This window comes from Ranitomeya variabilis, chromosome 1 (assembly GCF_051348905.1).
Source record: "Ranitomeya variabilis isolate aRanVar5 chromosome 1, aRanVar5.hap1, whole genome shotgun sequence".
Classification (NCBI taxonomy): Eukaryota; Metazoa; Chordata; class Amphibia; order Anura; family Dendrobatidae; genus Ranitomeya; species Ranitomeya variabilis.
The window spans coordinates 577,942,784-577,964,471 of record NC_135232.1 but is presented as its reverse complement, the minus strand read 5'-3'; the positions used below and the strand labels follow the sequence as shown (position 1 = coordinate 577,964,471).

The 21,688-nt window shown below is 46.2% G+C and overlaps 1 protein-coding gene and 1 long non-coding RNA gene across 2 annotated transcripts in view; both read left to right on the top strand.

The window, feature by feature from the left end:
- LOC143769033 (uncharacterized) overlaps nt 1-21,688 on the top strand; it is an 898,561-nt gene that overhangs the window by 636,878 nt on the left and 239,995 nt on the right. The window lies entirely within an intron of this gene.
- The window catches only part of ZC3H6 (zinc finger CCCH-type containing 6), a 122,656-nt gene that overhangs the window by 77,312 nt on the left and 23,656 nt on the right, over nt 1-21,688 (top strand). The window contains exons 10-11 of the mRNA XM_077257552.1: nt 7,170-7,492; nt 7,594-7,689. Coding sequence (XP_077113667.1) covers nt 7,170-7,492; nt 7,594-7,689 — 419 coding nt within the window. The remainder of the gene's footprint in view (nt 1-7,169; nt 7,493-7,593; nt 7,690-21,688) is intronic.

The window sequence follows — 21,688 nt, the reverse complement described above, 5'->3', positions numbered from 1 at the left end:
AGAAAGAAAAACTTTGTGTCAACATACCCTGAAAATGCATAAAGCGAAAACCCTCCCCTGCTCTCTGTGGGGATCAAAAAATAATTCAGGAGCATCTGTTTTTTTCTGAATCCTATCATTCCTCTGTAACTCTTAAATATTTATAAATAAGATACTGGCTCGGTCTACATTAGAAATGCTTCAATTACTCTCTGACCGCAGCATTTATGTGGCAGAATTGCATGGTAGCTCTTCCACTATCCATGCGGGTCTCCATGGCCAGCAGGGGTTTACTGAAGGCCTTTTTTGTGCCCCCATGAAGCCCAGCCCTGGAATGTGCTTCATTGGAAATCACAATTTTTCGCGACAGTATATAGAAATAGAAAAGCGATCAAATGATCACTGGTACCGAGGGAGACAGAGAAATAAAGTTAAAAACAGGGTTTTAAAAGTAAAAAAGTGTAATCGCCTCCCCTTTCTCAGTTCAAAAATTAAGAAATAAGCAGGTTTGATATCGGCAGCTCCATAAAAGTCTGATCTATCAAGCTATGAAATAAATTAATCCATGAGATTAAAAATTGTAAGTTTTTGGACACTTTCCCCCAAAAAATATGTAATTCAATGTGAAACTAAAATAGCTATGTACTCCACAATGGTAAAAACTACAGCTTGGCCATCTAAATACAAGCCCCCATACAACTACAATGCCATAATAATAAAAAAAAAAAAAAAGAATATGGTCAGGCAAAACAATTACCGTGTATACCCGTGTATAAGTCAACCCGAATATAAGCCGAGGCAATAAATTTTGCATTGAAAAACTGGGAAAACTTATTGACTCGAGTATAAGCCCCGGGTATGCATTGTTCCCTAATCCCTATTCTGGTGTGCATCCCATCCTTGTCTGCATGGTTCCTTATTCCCATCCTAGTCTACATGGCTCCTTATCCCCATCCTTATCTGCATGGCACAATATCCCCATCCTTATCTTCATGGTTCCTTATTCACATCCTTGTCTGCATGGTTTCTTAATCCCATCCTTGCTTGTGTGGCTTCTTATTCCCGTCCTTGTCTGCATGGCTTCTTAACCCCATCCTTGTATGCGTGGCTCCTTATTCCTTATCTGCATTTGTCCTTATTCCCGTCCTTATCTGCATTTATCCTCATTCCCGTCCTTATCTGCATTTATCCTTATTCCCGTCCTTATCTGCATTTATCCTTATTCCCGTCCTTATCTGCATTTATCCTTATTCCCATCCTTATCTGCGTGGCTCCTTATTCCCGTCCTTATCTGCATTTATCCTTATTCCCATCCTTGTCTGCATGGCTCCTTATTCCCATCCTTATCTGCATTTATCCTTATTCCCGTCCTTGTCTGCATGGCTTCTTATCCCCATCCTTGTATGCGTGGCTCCTTATTCCCATCCTTATCTGCATTTGTCCTTATTCCCGTCCTTATCTGCACTTATCCTTATTCCCGTCCTTATCTGCATTTATCCTTATTCCGTCCTTATCTGCATTTATCCTTATTCCCATCCTTGTCTGCGTGGCTCCTTATTCCCATCCTTGTATGCATGGCTTCTTATTCCCATCCGTATCTGCATGGCTCCTTTTTCCCATCCTTGTCTGCATGGCTCCTTATTCCCATCCTTGTCTGCATGGCTCCTTATTCCCATCCTTGTCTGCATGGCTCCTTATTCCCATCCTTGTCTGCATGGCTCCTTATTCCCATCCTTGTATGCATGGCTCCTTATTCCCATCCCTGTCTGCATGGCTCCTTATTCCCATCCTTGTCTGCATGGCTCCTTATTCCCATCCTTGTGTGCATGGCTTCTTATTCCCATCCTTGTATGCATGGCTCCTTATTCCCATCCTTGTCTGCATTGCTCCATATTTCCAACCTTGTCTGCATGGCTCCTTATTCCCATCCTTGTCTGCATGGCTCCTTATTCCCATCCTTCTCTGCATGGCTCCTTATTCCCATCCTTGTCTGCATGGCTCCTTATTCCCATCCTTGTATGCATGGCTCCTTATTCCCATCCCTGTCTGCATGGCTCCTTATTCCCATCCTTGTCTGCATGGCTCCTTATTCCCATCCTTATCTGCATGGCTCCTTATCCCCATCCTTGTCTGCATGGCTCCTTATTCCCATCCTTGTCTGCATGGCTCCTTATTCCCATCCTTATCTGCATTTATCCTTATTCCCATCCTTGTATGCATGGCTCCTTATTTCCATCCTTGTCTGCATGGCTCCTTATTCCCATCCCTGTCTTAATGGCTCATTATTCCCATCCTTGTCTGCATGGCTCCTTATTCCCATCCCTGTCTGAATGGCTCCTTATTCCCATCCCTGTCTGAATGGCTCCTTATTCCCATCCTTGTATGCATGGCTTCTTGTTCCCATCCTTGTATGCATGGCTCCTTATTCCCATCCTTGTCTGCATTGCTCCATATTCCCAACCTTGTCTGCATGGCTCCTTATTCCCATCCTTGTCTGCATGGCTCCTTATTCCCATCCTTGTCTGCATGGCTCCTTATTCCCATCCTTGTCTGCATGGCTCCTTATTCCCATCCTTGTATGCATGGCTCCTTATTCCCATCCCTGTCTGCATGGCTCCTTATTCCCATCCCTGTCTGAATGGCTCCTTATTCCCATCCTTGTCTGCATGGCTCCTTATTCCCATCCCTGTCTGAATGGCTCCTTATTCCCATCCTTGTCTGCATGGCTCCTTATTCCCATCCCTGTCTGAATGGCTCCTTATTCCCATCCTTGTGTGCATGGCTCCTTATTTCCATCCTTGTATGCATGGCTTCTTATTCCCATCCTTGTCTGCATGGCTTCTTATTCCCATCCTTGTCTGCATGGCTCCTTATTCCCATCCTTGTCTGCATGGCTCCTTATTCCCATCCTCGTATGCATGGCTCCTTATTCCCATCCCTGTCTGCATGGCTCCTTATTCCCTTCCTTGTGTGCATGGCTCCTTATTCCCATCCTTGTGTGCATGGCTCTTTATTCCCATCCTTGTGTGCATTGCTCCTTATTCCCATCCATGTCTGCATGGCTCCTTATTCCCATCCTTGCATGCATGGCTCCTTATTCCCATCCTTGTCTGCATGGCTCCTTGTTACCATCCTTGTCTGCATGGCTCCTTATTCCCATCCTTGTCTGCATGGCTCCTTGTTCCCATCCTTGTCTGCATGGCTCCTTGTTCCCATCCTTGTCTGCATGGCTCCTTGTTCCCATCCTTATCTGCATAGCTCCTTATTCCCATCCTTGCATGCATGGCTCCTTATTCCCATCCTTGTCTGCATGGCTCCTTATTCCCATCCTTGTCTGCACGGCTCCTTGTTCCCATCCTTGTCTGCATGGCTCCTTGTTCCCATCCTCTGCATGGCTCCTTGTTCCTATCCTTGTCTGCATGGCTCCTTATTCCCATCCTTGTCTGCATGGCTCCTTATTCCCATCCTTGTCTGCATGGCTCCTTATTCCCATCCTTGTGTGCATGGCTCCTTATTCCCATCCTTGTCTGCATGGCTCCTTATTCCCATCCTTGTCTGCATGGCTCCTTATTCCCATCCTTGTCTGCATGGCTCCTTATTCCCATCCTTGTGTGCATGGCTCCTTATTCCCATCCTTGTCTGCATTGCTCCATATTCCCAACCTTGTCTGCATGGCTCCTTATTCCCATCCTTGTCTGCATGGCTCCTTATTCCCATCCTTGTCTGCATGGCTCCTTATTCCCATCCTTGTCTGCATGGCTCCTTATTCCCATCCTTGTCTGCATGGCTCCTTATTCCCATCCTTGTCTGCATGGCTCCTTATTCCCATCCTTGTGTGCATGGCTCCTTATTCCCATCCTTGTCTGCATTGCTCCATATTCCCAACCTTGTCTGCATGGCTCCTTATTCCCATCCTTGTCTGCATGGCTCCTTATTCCCATCCTTGTCTGCATGGCTCCTTATTCCCATCCTTGTCTGCATGGCTCCTTATTCCCATCCTTGTCTGCATGGCTCCTTATTCCCATCCTTGTATGCATGGCTCCTTATTCCCATCCCTGTCTGCATGGCTCCTTATTCCCATCCTTGTATGCATGGCTCCTTATTCCCATCCCTGTCTGAATGGCTCCTTATTCCCATCCTTGTCTGCATGGCTCCTTATTCCCATCCCTGTCTGAATGGCTCCTTATTCCCATCCTTGTCTGCATGGCTCCTTATTCCCATCCCTGTCTGAATGGCTCCTTATTCCCATCCTTGTGTGCATGGCTCCTTATTCCCATCCTTGTATGCATGGCTTCTTATTCCCATCCTTGTCTGCATGGCTTCTTATTCCCATCCTTGTCTGCATGGCTCCTTATTCCCATCCTCGTATGCATGGCTCCTTATTCCCATCCCTGTCTGCATGGCTCCTTATTCCCATCCTTGTGTGCATGGCTCCTTATTCCCATCCTTGTGTGCATGGCTCTTTATTCCCATCCTTGTGTGCATTGCTCCTTATTCCCGTCCTTGTGTGCATTGCTCCTTATTCCCATCCATGTCTGCATGGCTCCTTATTCCTATCCTTATCTGCATAGCTCTTTATTCCCATCCTTGCATGCATGGCTCCTTATTCCCATCCTTGTCTGCATGGCTCCTTGTTCCCATCCTTGTCTGCATGGCTCCTTATTCCCATCCTTGTCTGCATGGCTCCTTGTTCCCATCCTTCTCTGCATGGCTCCTTGTTCCCATCCTTATCTGCATAGCTCCTTATTCCCATCCTTGCATACATGGCTCCTTATTCCCATCCTTGTCTGCATGGCTCCTTATTCCCATCCTTGTCTGCATGGCTCCTTATTCCCATCCTTGTCTGCATGGCTCCTTGTTCCCATCCTTCTCTGCATGGCTCCTTGTTCCCATCCTTGTCTGCATGGCTCCTTGTTCCCATCCTTGTCTGCATGGCTCCTTATTCCCATCCTTGTCTGCATGGCTCCTTATTCCCATCCTTGTGTGCATGGCTCCTTATTCCCATCCTTGTCTGCATTGCTCCATATTCCCAACCTTGTCTGCATGGCTCCTTATTCCCATCCTTGTCTGCATGGCTCCTTATTCCCATCCTTGTCTGCATGGCTCCTTATTCCCATCCTTATCTGCATGGCTCCTTATTCCCATCCGTGTCTGCATGGCTCCTTATTCCCATCCGTGTCTGCATGGCTCCTTATTCCCATCCGTGTCTGCATGGCTCCTTATTCTCATCCGTGTCTGCATGGCTCCTTATTCCCATCCTTGTCTGCATGGCTCTATATTCCCGTCCTTAACTGCATGGCTCCTTATTCCCATCCTTGTCTGCATGGCTCCTTATTCCCATCCTTGTCTGCATGGCTCCTTATTCCCATCCTTGTCTGCATGGCTCCTTATTCCCATCCTTGTCTGCATGGCTCCTTATTCCCATCCCTGTCTGCATGGCTCCTTATTCCCATCCCTGTCTGCATGGCTCCTTATTCCCATCCCTGTCTGCATGGCTCCTTATTCCCATCCTTATCTGCATGGCTCCTTATTCCCATCCGTGTCTGCATGGCTCCTTATTCCCATCCGTGTCTGCATGGCTCCTTATTCCCATCCGTGTCTGCATGGCTCCTTATTCCCATCCGTGTCTGCATGGCTCCTTATTCCCATCCTTATCTGCATGGCTCCTTATTCCCATCCTTGTCTGCATGGCTCCTTATTCCCATCCGTAACTGCATGACTCCTTATTCCCATCCGTGTATGCATGGCTCCTTATTCCCATCCTTGTCTGCATGGCTCCTTATTCCCATCCTTGTCTGCATGGCTCCTTATTCCCATCCGTGTCTGCATGGCTCCTTATTCCCATCCTTGTCTGCATGGCTCCTTATTCCCATCCTTGTCTGCATGGCTCCTTATTCCCATCCTTATCTGCATGGCTCCTTATTTCCATCCTCGTATGCATGGCTCCTTATTCCCATCCCTGTCTGCATGGCTCCTTATTCCCATCCTTATCTGCATGGCTCCTTATTCCCATCCTTGTCTGCATGGCTCCATATTCCCATCCTTGTATGCATGGCTCCTTATTCCCATCCCTGTCTGCATGGCTCTTTATTCCCATCCTTATCTGCATGGCTCCTTATTCCCATCCGTGTCTGCATGGCTCTTTATTCCCATCCGTGTCTGCATGGCTCTTTATTCCCATCCGTGTCTGCATGGCTCCTTATTCCCATCCTTGTCTGCATGGCTCCTTATTCCCAACCTTAAAAAGATGCCTCAATAACTACACACGGAGCACTATGAAACAGACAAATAATCATGCAAAAGTGCCCCAAACATAAATCATAAAACAACATGATCTTTATTTAAATTAACAATTAATAACAAGTTCATGAAAAATGTAGTTGGAGATGAAAGCAAACCATACAGAAATGGATAAGGCAAAACACTGGACGAAATAATGATCCTAGTGTCCGGAAAAGTAAATTCCAAGCTAATCAAATCCAATGATATAAATACCTCTGAAGTGTGTGTGATAAAATATATCAGAGAATAGCACTAATTTAATAGATAAAGTGCTCTGTGTGTGTATGTATAAACCGAAGGGGGCATGTTCTGCACAAAAAAAGTGCTGAAAAACTCAGCTTATTCATGAATATATATGGTATTATTTTTGTAACAATGTTCGTGAATTGCTAAGATATAAAATTGTAAACAGGTTTTTTGCTGGCGTGATTGTACTGACTTGAGGAACAATGTTACCAGATGATTTTTACTGCACAATAAAAAATGGAAAAACAAACAAGTAAGGCAGAATTTTTATTTTTTCCACCCAAAATTATTTTTCCCTACATTTTATGGTAAAAATGGATTGTGTCTTTAAAAATGACCCGTTCCAGGTAATGCAAGGTTTTGTACAGCAATGATGTCCTAAAAATGAAAAAAAAGGTTACAGAGAAGAATAGGGGAAAAAACGAAACTGTAAAAAAGAAAAAGCACCCAGTCTAGAAGAGGCAGTGGTATGTCTCTTAGAGTTGTAGGTTTGTGTTCTCATTCCTCCGGCGCCAGCTCTGGTGACCCCGCCAGCTGATGTATTGTGTTTTTCTCTTTTGGATATAGGAATATGTTGTAGTGTTGGGACCAACAGTGAAAGTACCCAATCTTTACGTGTCTGAGATCCGATGCTGATGGAGTGTCATTTCTCCTATGATTAGGTCAAAGTTTTACAACCAGCCGTATACGGGAATGCAATACCAGGGAAACCACCCATCTATGTACAATTCTGAGCCGCTGCCTGAACCAGGCCCCCCACCCCCAATCTATGGGAACACTTCCTTCAGTCCTCCTATGGCTCTTGGTGGCCATGGCATGAACCATCAGAGAGAGGGTCCCATTGTACATGCAGCCCCCTACCACCACAGCACAGACGAGCCCCAGCAAAACAGTTACCAGCCTGCACACAGCACTACTGGATACTACGAGAACTACTACTCCCAGCAGGCAGTGCACAATGTCAAGACTTCCAGCGTACCTGAAGGTAGGGTAGGCGATAAATATGTTTGCAGGCTTGAAGACTTTTCGATATCAAGTGATATCATGAAAGACCTGCATTTACCTCTGTGTCTTTTTGACTTTCAGCTATGCATAAAGTTTTATTTTCAAGAATCGGAAAAGCCATGGATGGTGCCGACACCAGTCAGCCTCCACCGCAGAGGTCCATGAGTAGAGAGGAAGGTGTGTATGCCATTTACAGAGCCATGGAATAGCCGCTCTCTCTTTCTTCACTTTTCTTGGGGTTTTGGGTGTGTCATGGTGACAATGGCCACTTGCTGGAAATGCCACTAATTACAAAGATTGTCAGCGGCATGTAGGGGTTATCAGCTCCACTTACTGCTGTTAGTTGCAGATGCCAACTGAATAACACAGCCATCGTCTGCCGGGTATGATGCGTATTCAGCTCCCGTCTGCAACCCCACATTGTATGTACTATTACTTCCTGTGTCAGGAAGTGACCAGTTTTCTGAGTGCGCAGTCCCATGTAAGGGCACATTACAGCTACAGGTTTATAATTATCCAAAGTAAGGCACTAATATATTATGTGCATTGTGACTAATGAAAAGGTGCATTTGTTGTGAGTCTGATGTATACCTGGAGGGAGCGCACCCCTTTCTATCTGTGTATCTGTATATGTAAGATATATATTACTGTTGAAAGGTTTTTAGGCAGGTGCAGAAAAAATGCTGCAAAGTAAGAAATGGAAGGGTTATTAGATCATTTGTACTAATTAACAAAGTGTAAAGTTTATAAATAAAAACAAAATTAAATCTGTATCTGATGACTGCCCGTCGCCTCCATCATCAGTATCTGGTGACCGTCCGTGGCCTCCATCACTTCTTCTCCTCACTTGCAGGGCTGTGCAGTCGTTGTCCATTTTGGTGGAGTCAGAGCTGGAGTTTGTATAAAATGGACTGATTCCAACTCCTAAAATATGTAATAAATTGGGTACAGTTGTTCACTGCAGGATGTGCTGTAAATGTTTTCATAATAATTTGAGAAAGTTATTAAATGTCCTATATGTCTGTTCTATTTCTGATCTAAGGATCTCGGTTTTAATTGAGATGAATCTGTGCTGCACTTTATGTACAGTATGTGCTCAGTAATTACCAGTGTGGTGGAGTCTGAGTCAGTTGATGGTTTGGCTTACTGACTCCACAGTCTTGGACCCTTGTACACAAGTTATAAGGTCCTCAACAGGAGATTGTTCCAAACATGTTGGCGCACTGACCCCAGATCTTCTGTGTATGAGGCTTGTGCGGATCCTTCTGTCTCTTCATGAGATCCCACGGGCTGGATGATGTGAGATGAGGGCTCTGTGGAGTCTGATGATCACCTCCAGAACTCTCGTTATTAATGACATTGGCTGGATGTTGGCGGTTGTTGCCCGGATGCAGAATATTTTTGTAGCCAATCAAACACCTCCCTGACGATATTAGATGATGAAGTATCTCCCTGGATTTCTCACCATTGAGGACACTAAGAAATGGGTAAACTTGAGGAGAAGTGAATGCAATGATTGGTCTAGAAAACTTAGTGCAGCAGATGAAAAACAGAGAAGATGCCCAGCAGTGCCATCAGCTCAGATCTGGCAACAACCAGTGGGACTGATGTACATCCATTTACTGTTCAGAGACGTTTGGGCAGAAGTAGTCTTCATGGAAGAATTTCAACCAAAATCCATACTTTCCACATGGAAACAAGGCCAAGTGACTCAACTGTGAGTGAAACAATTGAATAACTGGGATGAAGAAAAATGGCATCATGTGCTATTGACTGATGAGTCACAATGTGATATCTTTGGATGTTACGGAAAAAAGTTTGTTCCCGCAGGGCAGGAGGGCTGTACAATAATGAGGGTCTTCAGGAACAGTGAAGATGGTGGAGGGACCTGCAAGTATGTGGCTGCATTTCAGCAAATGGAGTTTGGATTTCGTCAGGATTAATGGTGTCCTCAGTGCTGAGAACTCCAGGCAGATACCTACCCATCATGTAATGCCTGATGGGCTCCAAATTTATTCTGCAGCCGGAGAACTACCCTCAACATCCAGCCGATGTCATTAATAATGAGGAGTCCTGGAGGTGATGATCAGATCCCCAGAGAGCCCTGATCTCACATCATCCCGTCTGTGGGATCACATGAAGACATAGAAGGATCTGCACAAGCCTCATACACAGGAGATCTGGCCTCAGTGTTCCAAGATGTTGGGCACTCTCCTAACGAGATCCTTCACAAACTGTACAAGTGATGAGAAGTGATGGAGGCAATGGGCGGTTACCAGATACTGATGATGGAGGCAACGGGCGGTCACCAGAAACTGATGTTGGAAGCGATGGACAGTCACCAGATACTCATTATGGAGGCAATGAGCGGTCACCAGATGCCAATGATGGAGGTGACGGGCGATCACCAGAAATTGATAATGGAGGCGACAGTCGGTCACCAGATACTGATGATGGAGGCGACAGGCAGTCACCAGATACTAATGATGGAGGTGATGGGCGATCACCAGAAACTGATGATGGAGGTGATGGGCGGTCACCAGATACTGATGATGGAGGCGACAGGCGGTCACCAAATACTGATGATGGAGGTAATCACCAGATACTCAGGGGATTTAGATTTCTTGCTTGTTTACTTTACATTTTCTTAATTGATAAAAATAAACTATTAATACTTCTACTTCGCTAAGGTTCTTATTTTGCAGCATTTTTTCCACACCTGCCAAAAATGTTTGCATAGTGCTTTATGTATACACAGCAGTTTGGGGGGGAGGCGACCAGAGTGCTTCCCTCGTAAACACACCTGATTCATAACTGTAAAGGTACCTTCACACTAAGCGACGCTGCAGCGATACAGACAACGATGCCGATCGCTGCAGCGTCGCTGTGTGGTCGCTGGAGAGCTGTCACACAGACAGCTCTCCAGCGACCAACGATGCCGAGGTCCCCGGGTAACCAGGGTAAACATCGGGTTGCTACGCGCAGGGCCGCGCTTAGTAACCCGATGTTTACCCTGGTTACCAGTGTAAAATGTAAAAAAACAAACAGTACATACTCACCTTCGCGTCCCCCGGCGTCCGCTTCCTGCACTGACTGTGAGTGCCAGCCCTAACAGCAGAGCGGTGACGTCACCGCTGTGCTGTGCTTTCACTTTACGGCCGGCGCTCAGTCAGTGCAGGAAGCGGACGCCGGGGGACGCGAAGATGAGTATGTACTGTTTGTTTTTTTACATTTTACACTGGTAACCAGGGTAAACATCGGGTTACTAAGCGCGGCCCTGCGCTTAGTAACCCGATATTTACCCTGGTTACCATTGTAAAACATCGCTGGTATCATTGCTTTTGCTGTCAAACACAACGATACACGGCGATCTGACGACCAAATAAAGTTCTGAACTTTAACCAACGACCAGCGATATCACAGCAGGATCCTGATCGCTGCTGCCTGTCAAACTCAACGATATCGCTAGCCAGGACGCTGCAACGTCACGGATCGCTAGCGATATCGTTTAGTGTGAAGGTACCTTAAGTCCAATGTGTTTTTCACTTTCATTATTAGACAGGACACAAAATATTGATTTGATTTATAGGCGTCAAGACCTGTCTCTGTAAAATGCCCCTATGTACGACCGATCTCCCTTATCCCCTTATACTACGTCAGACACTCTGAGTCGGTGTGTTACATAGGCAGCATACGTTTTTGACGGGAGCTGTGGGAGCGAGTGGACACCATCCTAAGTTGCAGTGACAACTGGTCTGCCAAAGTCCCCTGTTGCCACCATGAAGCTTTTCCTGTGAAGTCAAGACTGTGGCGTAGGAGACTGTCATTTTAAGAAGAAATTAAAAAAAAAAAAAAGTGTTTTAAAAAATATAAAAGTGTGAATCATTCTCCCAGTTTAAAAATCAAGAAATGTAAAACTAATTAACCCATTAGGTTATATGCATTTTTCCCCGCACATGACACTCCTTCATCCCGAAGCCTGTTTTCACCTTTCTGACCAGGCCAAATTTTCAATTCTGACCAGCAGCACTTTATGTGGTTATACAGTTAAGAACCAATTGTGCAAGTTCTCCCACTTAAAAAGATGGAAGAGGCCTGTAATTGACATCATGGGTAGACCACAAATATGAGAGTTTCAAAATGAGAAAACAAATCCAGAAAATCACCATGTCTGATTTGGCAAGATTTATTTTGCAAATTAGGGTGGAAAATAAGTATTTGGTCATTGACAAAAGTTAATCTCAATATTTTGTTATATATCCTTTGTTGGCAATGACAGAGGTCAAACACTTTCTGTAAGAAAATAATTATTTGGTCACCTAAAAATATGCAAGATTTCTGGCTCTCACAGACCTGTAACTTCTTCTTTATGAGGCTCCTCTGTCCTCCACTCATTATCTGTAGTAATGGCACCTGTTTGAACTTGTTACCAGTATTAAAGACACCTGTCCACAACCTCACACAGTAACACTCCAAACTCCACTATGGTGAAGACCAAAGAGCTGTTGAAGGACACAGAAAAAAAATTCTAACCCTGCACCAGGCTGGGAAAACTGAATCTGCAATAGGCAAGCAGCTTGGTGTGATGAAATCAACTGTGGGAGCAATAATAAGAAAATGGAAGACATTCAAGACCACTGATAATCTGGGGCTCCACTCAAGATCTCGCTCCGTGGGGTCAAAATGGTCACAAGAACGGTGAAACACACGGGGGACCTAGTGAATGACCTGCATAGAGCTGGGACCACCATAACAAAGGCTACCATCAGTAACACACTACTACTCAGATCCTGCAGTGCCAGACGTGTCCCCCTGCTTAAACCAGTACATAATATACCCCCAGAAAAATTAGAACCGCTCCACCAATGCATGTAAATACGGAGTACAAGGAGCAAGACACAGAGGTATATAGGAACAATTATTTTATTGATACAAACATTAAAACATAATTATCAGTACTAAGTCAGAGTACAAACGTTTCCAATGAAGGAGTGAAGGAAAAGCCACCTCCCACAAACCCCTCACAATCCATGGGCAGTAGCCCAGGTAATATGAAGTACCTGCAGGAATATACCATGAATGAACCCATGTGGGCATAAAAGCGCTGTGAGCCTTAAGTCATCCATCCCTAGCATAGGGGTAACATCACACATAGTGTAAGCATTCAGGGCATTTACGCAGGAAAAACAAGTATGCTTACCACGGGAGAGGTGAGGAGGGAAGGGCACAGCCAGAGAGAGACCCCCGACGCGCGTTTCGCAGCGCTAAAACGCCGCTTTCTCAAGAGGATAACAGGGTAAAGAGGAAAAGGACCTTAAAATAGCCCCCGGCCCCGGTCACATGAGTGTAACCGGCCAATGGTGGTGGCGCAAACGGCGCATGCACACTATGACGGCAAGGTCCTGGCATGGAGACAGGGCGTCAGCCGGAGTGCGCAGGCGCCGGGAATGAATCCCGGAGGAGGCACACCAGGTAAAAAGACGCCCGCCCACATGTCAGAGCTGGCCATACACAGCGCGATGCGCACGGCCACACCAGAGAGTAGGATGCCAGGGTATATTCATAGCAGACAGTGTGCTCATATATTGTTAAGACATCAATAAAAATATAAATGCATATGAATGTAATATTATGTACAAAACAAAGTTGCTATGTGTATATATAGCGGATCCGCTCGTTTGATGGATAGCCGGTTCATATTCAAATGCTCATTGGTGGGTGGCAGACATGTTGATCGCAAACATCCATACAAGGTGGAAGAAGTCAGAACAAGGCCCATGGAACAATATACTGATAATGAAAAACAGAAATAAAACAAATTAAAAACAACGAATTAATAACAAATCTGGCTGGCATAGCAGAGACCCAAAAGTAGAGAGGCAGGAGGACAAATTAACCCAACAGTACATTGAATTATAAATAAGAAGCAAAACTCAGGGATTCGTTCAGGCCATTGGGAGTCAGGGTATCTAATAGGGCAATCCATCTGGTTTCGATCTGTGCCAAACGTTTCTTATTGTCCCCACCCCTAATGCCCAAATGGAGTGCATCAATACAATACCCCTTACCGAAAATAGTCTAGCGTCACAATTGTGGTGTGACCAAAAATTACGTGGAATCGTCTTGAGATCTTGTATAGTGGTAGCTGTCTTGGCCGCACCAATGTCCCGCACATGCTCCCGAACGCGAACACGAAGTTCACGAGTCGTGAGACCAACGTATACCTTTGGGCACGGACAAGTTGCGTAGTAGATGACATTGGTAGTGCCACAGGTTATACGTTGTCTTATTTGGAATTCTCTGGAGCCGTCACTTGAGACAAAGCTCGAGCAGCGCAGGACATTGGCGCAAGCAAGACAGTGCCCACATGGAAAGGAGCCAGGGCGAGGGCCACCAGAACCAAAGACATTCGTGGGGGTAGGAACATAATGGCTCCTAACCAGAATGTCATTAAGATTTTTACACCTTTTTGGGGTCATGAGAGGGAGATTGCCCAGGGAGGCAGACAAGGCGGGTTCGGTTTGAAGAATAGACCAGTGTTTTATAAGGATGGAATGCATGTTTTCCCACTCGTGATTATAGGTGGAAATAAATCTGATGGGTGCGTTACCACCAGCAGCAGGACGTCGTTTGTTGGGATATAACAAATGGCTTCGGGGGGTCCGTCTGGCACGGTCATAGCCAGTTTTGACAGACCTCCGGCTATAACCACGAGCCATAAACCTTTGTTTTAAATCATCAGCCTGACGTTCAAATCTAGCCTCGGATGAGCAAATTCGCCGCATCCTGAGGAACTGTCCGACCGGGACAGCCCTGATGGTGGCTGGATAATGTGCAGAGGAGGCGTGCAATAAGGAGTTAACAGAAGTGGGTTTCCTGCAGACATCCGTCTGGACACGCCGGTCAGAATCGACCTCCAGTCGGATGTCAAGGAAATCAATCGCAACCGTATCAAAGGTATACGTCAGACGTATATTGCACGAATTACTATTCAGACTCCTCATGAAGTCCTCGAGCTGATGGACAGACCCCCCCCCCACAGAAACAAAATGTCATCAATATAGCGATACCAGCACAGCACATGGGCAGCGGACGGTGGGCCTCCGTCGCCAAAGATCTCCCTCTCCCAGGCGCCAAGGAAGAGGTTTGCGTACGAAGGCGCACACGCCGCGCCCATGGCTGTGCCACGCTTCTGAAGATAGAAAAAATCCTTGAAGACAAAGAAGTTATGGGTGAGGACATAGTCCACCAGCTCGAGGAAAAGCTCACGTAGAGGGCCGTCCAGGTCAGAGGTCCCCAGGAAGCAGCGAACAGCATCCAAACCCTGGTTATGGCTGATGCAGGTATATAGGCTCTCGACGTCAGCTGTAACAAGAATAGTGCCCGGGTCCACAAGGATGCCATCAACCCTAGACAGGACGTCCATAGTGTCCCTCACATATGAGGGTAAAGTTTCGACTAATGGTTTTAGGTAATAGTCAATGAATTGACAGACTGGGTGACTCATTCCGTCAATCCCCGACACAATAGGGTGCCCCGGTGGGTCAAGGGCATCCTTGTGGACCTTAGGCAACAAGTAAAAAGTCGGAACCCTCGGGGACCTGACAATCCATCAAATATTTGTTTCGTAATGATGTTTGCCTCAAGAGCCCTAATGAGAATGATTTGCAAATCACGTAAATAGACAGACATAGGATTGGAGGGGAGCCTGAGATAGGTGCTCGTGTCTTTGAGCTGGCGGAAAGACTCCCGCTCATACTTCGTACACGGCCAGACCACCACGTTCCCCCCCTTGTCTGCTGGCTTGAAGACGACGTCTTTCAATGATTGTAGCTGATTAACAGCCAAACGCTGTTTTTGAGTGAGATTGTCATAAGTCTGCCGGGATGAGAGCTTCTTAAAGTCATCACCCACCAACTTAGTGAAGATCTCTATCGCCGGGGACAGAGACAAGGGGGGAAACCTAGTAGATCTAGGCCGAGTAGAAGGTGGGAACTTACTTGGGTTAGATGTATATTGTTCCTCAAGCAAGTCCTCCAGGTCACGAAGTGTTTCCCTCTCAATGTCACTCATTTCTTCAACAGACTCTTTTCTAGTATGGAGTTTCTTGAGAATTAGCTTACGAGCAAATAAATGGAGGTCCTTCAATGCTGTGAAGTAATTGAAGGCATTAGTAGGAGAGAAAGTCAGGCCCCTGGTCAGGACATCCAACTGATCGTTCGTAAATACATGTGTATGCTAGAGAGCATTTGGATTATCCAGAAGAGTATTGTGAGAATCTCATGTGGTTTGATGAAACCAAAGTACGGGGTAGGCCATTTATATGGGTACACCTGGGTGGGCCATTTATAAAGTTGGATCCAAAATGGCCAACTACAAAATGGCCGCCATGGTCACCACCCATCTTGAAAGGTTTTCCCCTTCCCGTATACTAATGTGCCACAAACAGGAAGTTGATATCACCAACCATTCCCATTTTATTTAGGTGCATCCATATACATGGCCCACCCAGGTGTATCCATATACATGGCCCACCCTGTAGAACTGTTTGTTAGAAACAAAACACGTCGTGTTTGGAGGAGACAGAATGCTGAGTTGCATCCAAAGAACACCATACCTACTGTGAAGCATGGGGGTGGCAACATCATGCTTTGGGCTGTTTCTCTGCAAAGGCACAAGGACGACAGATCTGTGTACATGAAAGAATGAATGGGGCCATGTATCCTGATATTTTGAGTGCAAACCTCCTTCCATCAGCAAGGGAAATGAAGATGGAACGAGGATGGGTCTTTCAGCATGATAATGATCCCAAGCCTACCGCCAGGGCTACGAAAGAGTGGCTTCTTAAGAATCATATGAAGGTCCTGGAGTGGCCTAGCCAGTCTCCAGATGTCAACCCCATAAAAAACCTTTGGATGGAGTTGAAAGTCCGTGTTGCCCAGCGACAGGCCCAAAGTATCACTGCTCTAGAGGAGATCTGCATGGGTGATTGGGCCAACATACCACCAACAGTGTGAGCCAACCTTGTGAAGACTTACAGAAAGCGTTTGACCTCTGTCATTGCCAACAAAGGATATATAACAAAATATTGAGATTAACTTTTGTTAACCCCTTCCCGACCCATGACGCCACATAGGCGTCATGAAAACCCGTGCCAATCCGACCCATGACGCCTATGTGGCGTCATGGAATGATCGCGTCCCTGCAGATCGGGTGAAGGGGTTAACTCCTATTTTACCCGATCTGCAGGGAGAGGGGGAGTGGTACTTCAGCCCAGGGTGGGTGGCTTCACCCCCCCGTGGCTACGATCGCTCTGATTGGCTGTTGAAAGTGAAACTGCCAATCAGAGCGATTTGTAATATTTCACCTAAAAAACTGGTGAAATATTACAATCCAGCCATGGCCGATGCTGCAATATCATCGGCCATGGCTGGAAACACTAATGTGACCCCCCCCCACCCCACCGATCGCCCCCCCAGTGCTCCGTTATAGGGTCCGGTCCCCTCCGTCCGCCTGCCGGCTCCCCCGTCCTGCTGTCCGCTCCCCCGTCCTCCTGCCCGCTCCCCCCCTGCTCCTATGTCACCCCCCCGTGCTCCGACGCCCCCCCGTGCCCCGATCTCCCCCCCCCTTATACTTACCGAGGCTCCCGGTCCCCGTCCGCCTCCATCATGGGCGCCGCCATCTTCCAAAATGGCGGGCGCATGCTCAGTGCGCCCGCCGGCCGGCAGATTCATTAGAGGTACATTTTGATCGCTGTGGTAGGTTCTATCACAGCGATCAAAATAAAAAAATAATAAATAAACCCCCCCCTTTATCACCCCCATAGGTAGGGACAATAATAAAATAAAGAAAATATTTTTTTTTCTTTTTCCACTAGGGTTAGGGTTAGAACTAGGGTTAGAACTAGGGGTAGGGTTAGGGTTACGGGTAGGGTTAGGGGTAGGGTTATGGCATGTGCACACAGAGCGGATCGGCCGCGGATCCGCAGCGGATCGGCCGCGGATCCGCAGCGGATCGGCAGCGGATCCGCCTTGGATCGGCCGCGGATCCGCAGCGGATCGGCCGCGGATCCGCCGCGGATCCGCAGCGGATTGGCAGCGGATCCGCAGCGGATCGGCAGCGGATCGGCCGCGGATTGGCCGCTGCGAATTCGAAGCAGTTTTCCATCAGGTTTACAGTACCATGTACACCTAAGGAAAACCAAATCCGCTGTGCCCATGGTGCGGAAAATTCCGTGCAGAAACGCTGCGTTGTATTTTCCGCAGCATGTCAATTCTTTGTGCGGATTCCGCAGCGTTTTACACCTGTTCCTCAATAGGAATCCGCAGGTGAAATCTGCACAAAAAAACACTGGAAATCTGCTGTAAATCCGCAGGTAAAACGCAGTGCCTTTTACCTGCAGATTTTTCAAAAATCATGAGGAAAAATCTCACACGAATCCGCAACGTGGGCACATAGCCTTAGGGTTAGGGTTGGAATTAGAGTTAGGGTTGGAATTAGGGCTAGGGTTTGAAATAGGGTTAAGATTAGGCTTGTGGTTAGGGTTACGGATAGGGTTAGAGGTGTGTTGGGGTTACAGTTGTGGTTAGGGTTGGGATTAGGGTTACGGTTGGGATTAGGGTTAGGATTAGGGTTGGAATTAGGGTTACGGGTGTGTTGCGGTTAGGGTTGTGGTTAGGGGTGTGTTGGGGTTAAGGTTGTGATTAGGGTTATGGCTACAGTTGGGATTAGGATTAGGGGTGTGTTGGGGTTAGTGTTGAAGTTAGAATTGAGGGGTTTCCACTGTTTAGGCACATCAGGGGTCTCCAAACGCAACATGGCGCCACCATTGATTCCAGCCAATCTTGCGTTCAAAAAGTCAAATGGTGCTCCCGCCCTTCCAAGCCCCGACGTGCGCCCAAACAGTGGTTTACCCCCACATTTGGGGTACCAGCGTACTCAGGACAAACTGGGCAACAACTGCTGGGGTCTAATTTCTCCTGTTACCCTTGCAAAAATAAAAAATTACTTGCTAAAACATAATTTTTGAGGAAAGAACAATTATTTTTTATTTTCACGGCTCTGCGTTATAAACTTCTGTGAAGCACTTGGGGGTTGAAAGTGCTCACCACACATCTAGATAAGTTCCTTCGGGGGTCTAGTTTCCAAAATGGGGTCACTTGTGGGGTGTTTCTACTGTTTAGGTACATCAGGGGCTCTGCAAATGCAATGTGACGCCCGCAGACCATTCCATCAAAGTCTGCATTTCAAATGTCACTACTTCCCTTCCGATCCCTGACGTGTGCCCAAACAGTGGTTTACCCCCACATATGGGGTATCAGCGTACTCGCAACAAACTGGGCAACAAATATTGGGGTCCAAATTCTCCTGTTACCCTTGTGAAAATAAAAAATTGCTTGCTAAAACATCTTTTTTGAGGAAAGAAAAATGATTTTTTATTTTCACGGCTCTGCGTTGTAAACTTCTGTGAAGCACTTGGGGGTTGAACGTGCTCACCACACATCTAGATAAGTTCCTTGGGGGGTCTAGTTTCCAAAATGGGGTCACTTGTGGGGGGTTTCTACTGTTTAGGCATATCAGGGGCTCTGCAAACGCAACCTGACGCCCGCAGAGCATTCCATCAAAGTCTGCATTTCAAAACGTCACTACTTCCCTTCCGAACCCCGACGTGTGCCAAAACAGTGGTTTACCCCCACATATGGGGTATCAGCGTACTCAGGAGAAACTGGACAACAACTTTTGGGGTCCAATTTCTCCTGTTACTCTTGCAAAAATAAAAAAATTCTGGGCTAAAAAAATATTTTTGAGGAAAGGAAACACATTTTTTATTTTCACGGCTCTGCGTTATAAACTTCTGTGAAGCACTTGGGGGTTCAAAGTGCTCACTACACATCTAGATAAGTTCCCTTGGGGGTCTAGTTTCCAAAATGGAGTCAATTGTGGGGAGTTCCTACTGTTTAGGCACATCAGGGGCTCTGCAAACGCAACCTGACGCCCGCAGAGCATTCCATCAAAGTCTGCATTTCAAAACGTCACTACTTCCCTTCCGAACCCTGACGTGTGCCAAAACAGTGGTTTACCCCCACATATGGGGTATCAGCGTACTCAGGAGAAACTGGACAACAACTTTTGGGGTCCAATTTCTCCTGTTACCCTTGGGAAAATAAAAAATTGTGGGCTAAAAAATCATTTTTGAGAAAAGAAAAATTATTTTTTATTTTCATGGCTCTGCGTTATAAACTTCTGTGAAGCACTTGGGGGTTCAAAGTGCTCACCACACATCTAGATTAGTTCCTTTGGAGGTCTAGTTTCCAAAATGGGGTCACTTGTGCGGGAGCTCCAATGTTTAGGCACACAGGGGCTCTCCAAACGCGACATGGTGTCCGCTAATGATTGGAGCTAATTTTCCATTCAAAAAGCCAAATGGCGTGCCTTCCCTTCCGAGCCCTGCCGTGCGCCCAAACAGTGGTTTACCCCCACATATGGGGTATCATCGTACTCAGAACAAACTGGACAAAAACATTTGGGGTCCAATTTCTCCTATTACCCTTGGGAAAATAAAAAATTCTGGGCTAAAAATCATTTTTGAGAAAAGAAAAATTATTTTTTATTTTCATGGCTCTGCGTTATAAACTTCTGTGAAGCACTTGGGGGTTCAAAGTGCTCACCACACATCTAGATTAGTTCCTTTGGAGATCTAGTTTCCAAAATGGGGTCACTTGTGCGGGAGCTCCAATGTTTAGGCACACAGGGGCTCTCCAAACGCGACATGGTGTCCGCTAATGATTGGAGCTAATTTTCCATTCAAAAAGCCAAATGGCGTGCCTTCCCTTCCGAGCCCTGCCGTGCGCCCAAACAGTGGTTTACCCCCACATATGGGGTATCATCGTACTCAGAACAAACTGGACAAAAACATTTGGGGTCCAATTTCTCCTATTACCCTTGGGAAAATAAAAAATTCTGGGCTAAAAATCATTTTTGAGGAAAGAAAAATTATTTTTTTATTTTCACGGCTCTGCGTTATAAACTTCTGTGAAGCACCTGGGGGTTATAAGTGCTCACTATGCATCTAGATAAGTTTCTTGGGGGGTCTAGTTTCCAAAATGGGGTCACTTGTAGGGGAGCTCCAATGTTTAGGCACACAGGGGCTCTCCAAACGCGACATGGTGTCCGCTAACGATTGGAGCTAATTTTCCATTCAAAAAGTCAAATGGCACGCCTCCCCTTCCGAGCCTTGCCGTGCACCCAAACAGTGGTTTACCCCCACATATGAGGTATCGGCATACTCAGGAGAAATTGCCCAACAAATTTTAGGATCCATTTTATCCTGTTGCCCATGTGAAAATGAAAGAATTGAGGCTAAAAGAAATTTTGTGTGAAAAAAAAGTACTTTTTCATTTTTGCGGATCAATTTGTGAAGCACCTGGGGGTTTAAAGTGCTCACTATGCCTCTGGATGAGTTCCTTGGGGGGTCTAGTTTCCAAAATGGGGTCACTTGTGGAGGAGCTCCAATGTTTAGGCACACAGGAGCTTTCCAAACGCGACATGGTGTCCGCTAACGATGGAGATAATTTTCCATTCAAAAAGTCAAATGGCGCTCCTTCCCTTCCGAGCCTTACCATGTGCCCAAACAGTGGTTTACCCCCACATGTGAGGTATTGGTGTACTCAGGAGAAATTGCCCAACAAAATTTAGGATCCATTTTATCCTGTTGCCCATGTGAAAATGAAAAAATTGAGGCTAAAATAATTTTTTTGTGAAAAAAAAGTACTTTTTCATTTTTACGGATCAATTTGTGAAGCACCTGGGGGTTTAAAGTGCTCACTATGCTTCTAGATAAGTTCCTTGGGGGGTCTAGTTTCCAAAATGTGGTCACTTGTGGGGGAGCTCCAATGTTTAGGCACACGGGGGCTCTCCAAACGCGACATGGTGTCCGCTAAAGATTGGAGCCAATTTTTCATTAAAAAAGTCAAATGGCGCTCCTTCCCTTCCGAGCCCTGCCGTGCGCCCAAACAGTGGTTTACCCCCACATATGAGGTATCAGCGTACTCAGGACAAATTGGACAACAACGTCCCTGGTCCAGTTTCTCCTTTTACCCTTGGGAAAATAAAAAAATTGTTGCTAAAAGATCATTTTTGTGACTAAAAAGTTAAATGTTCATTTTTTACTTCCATG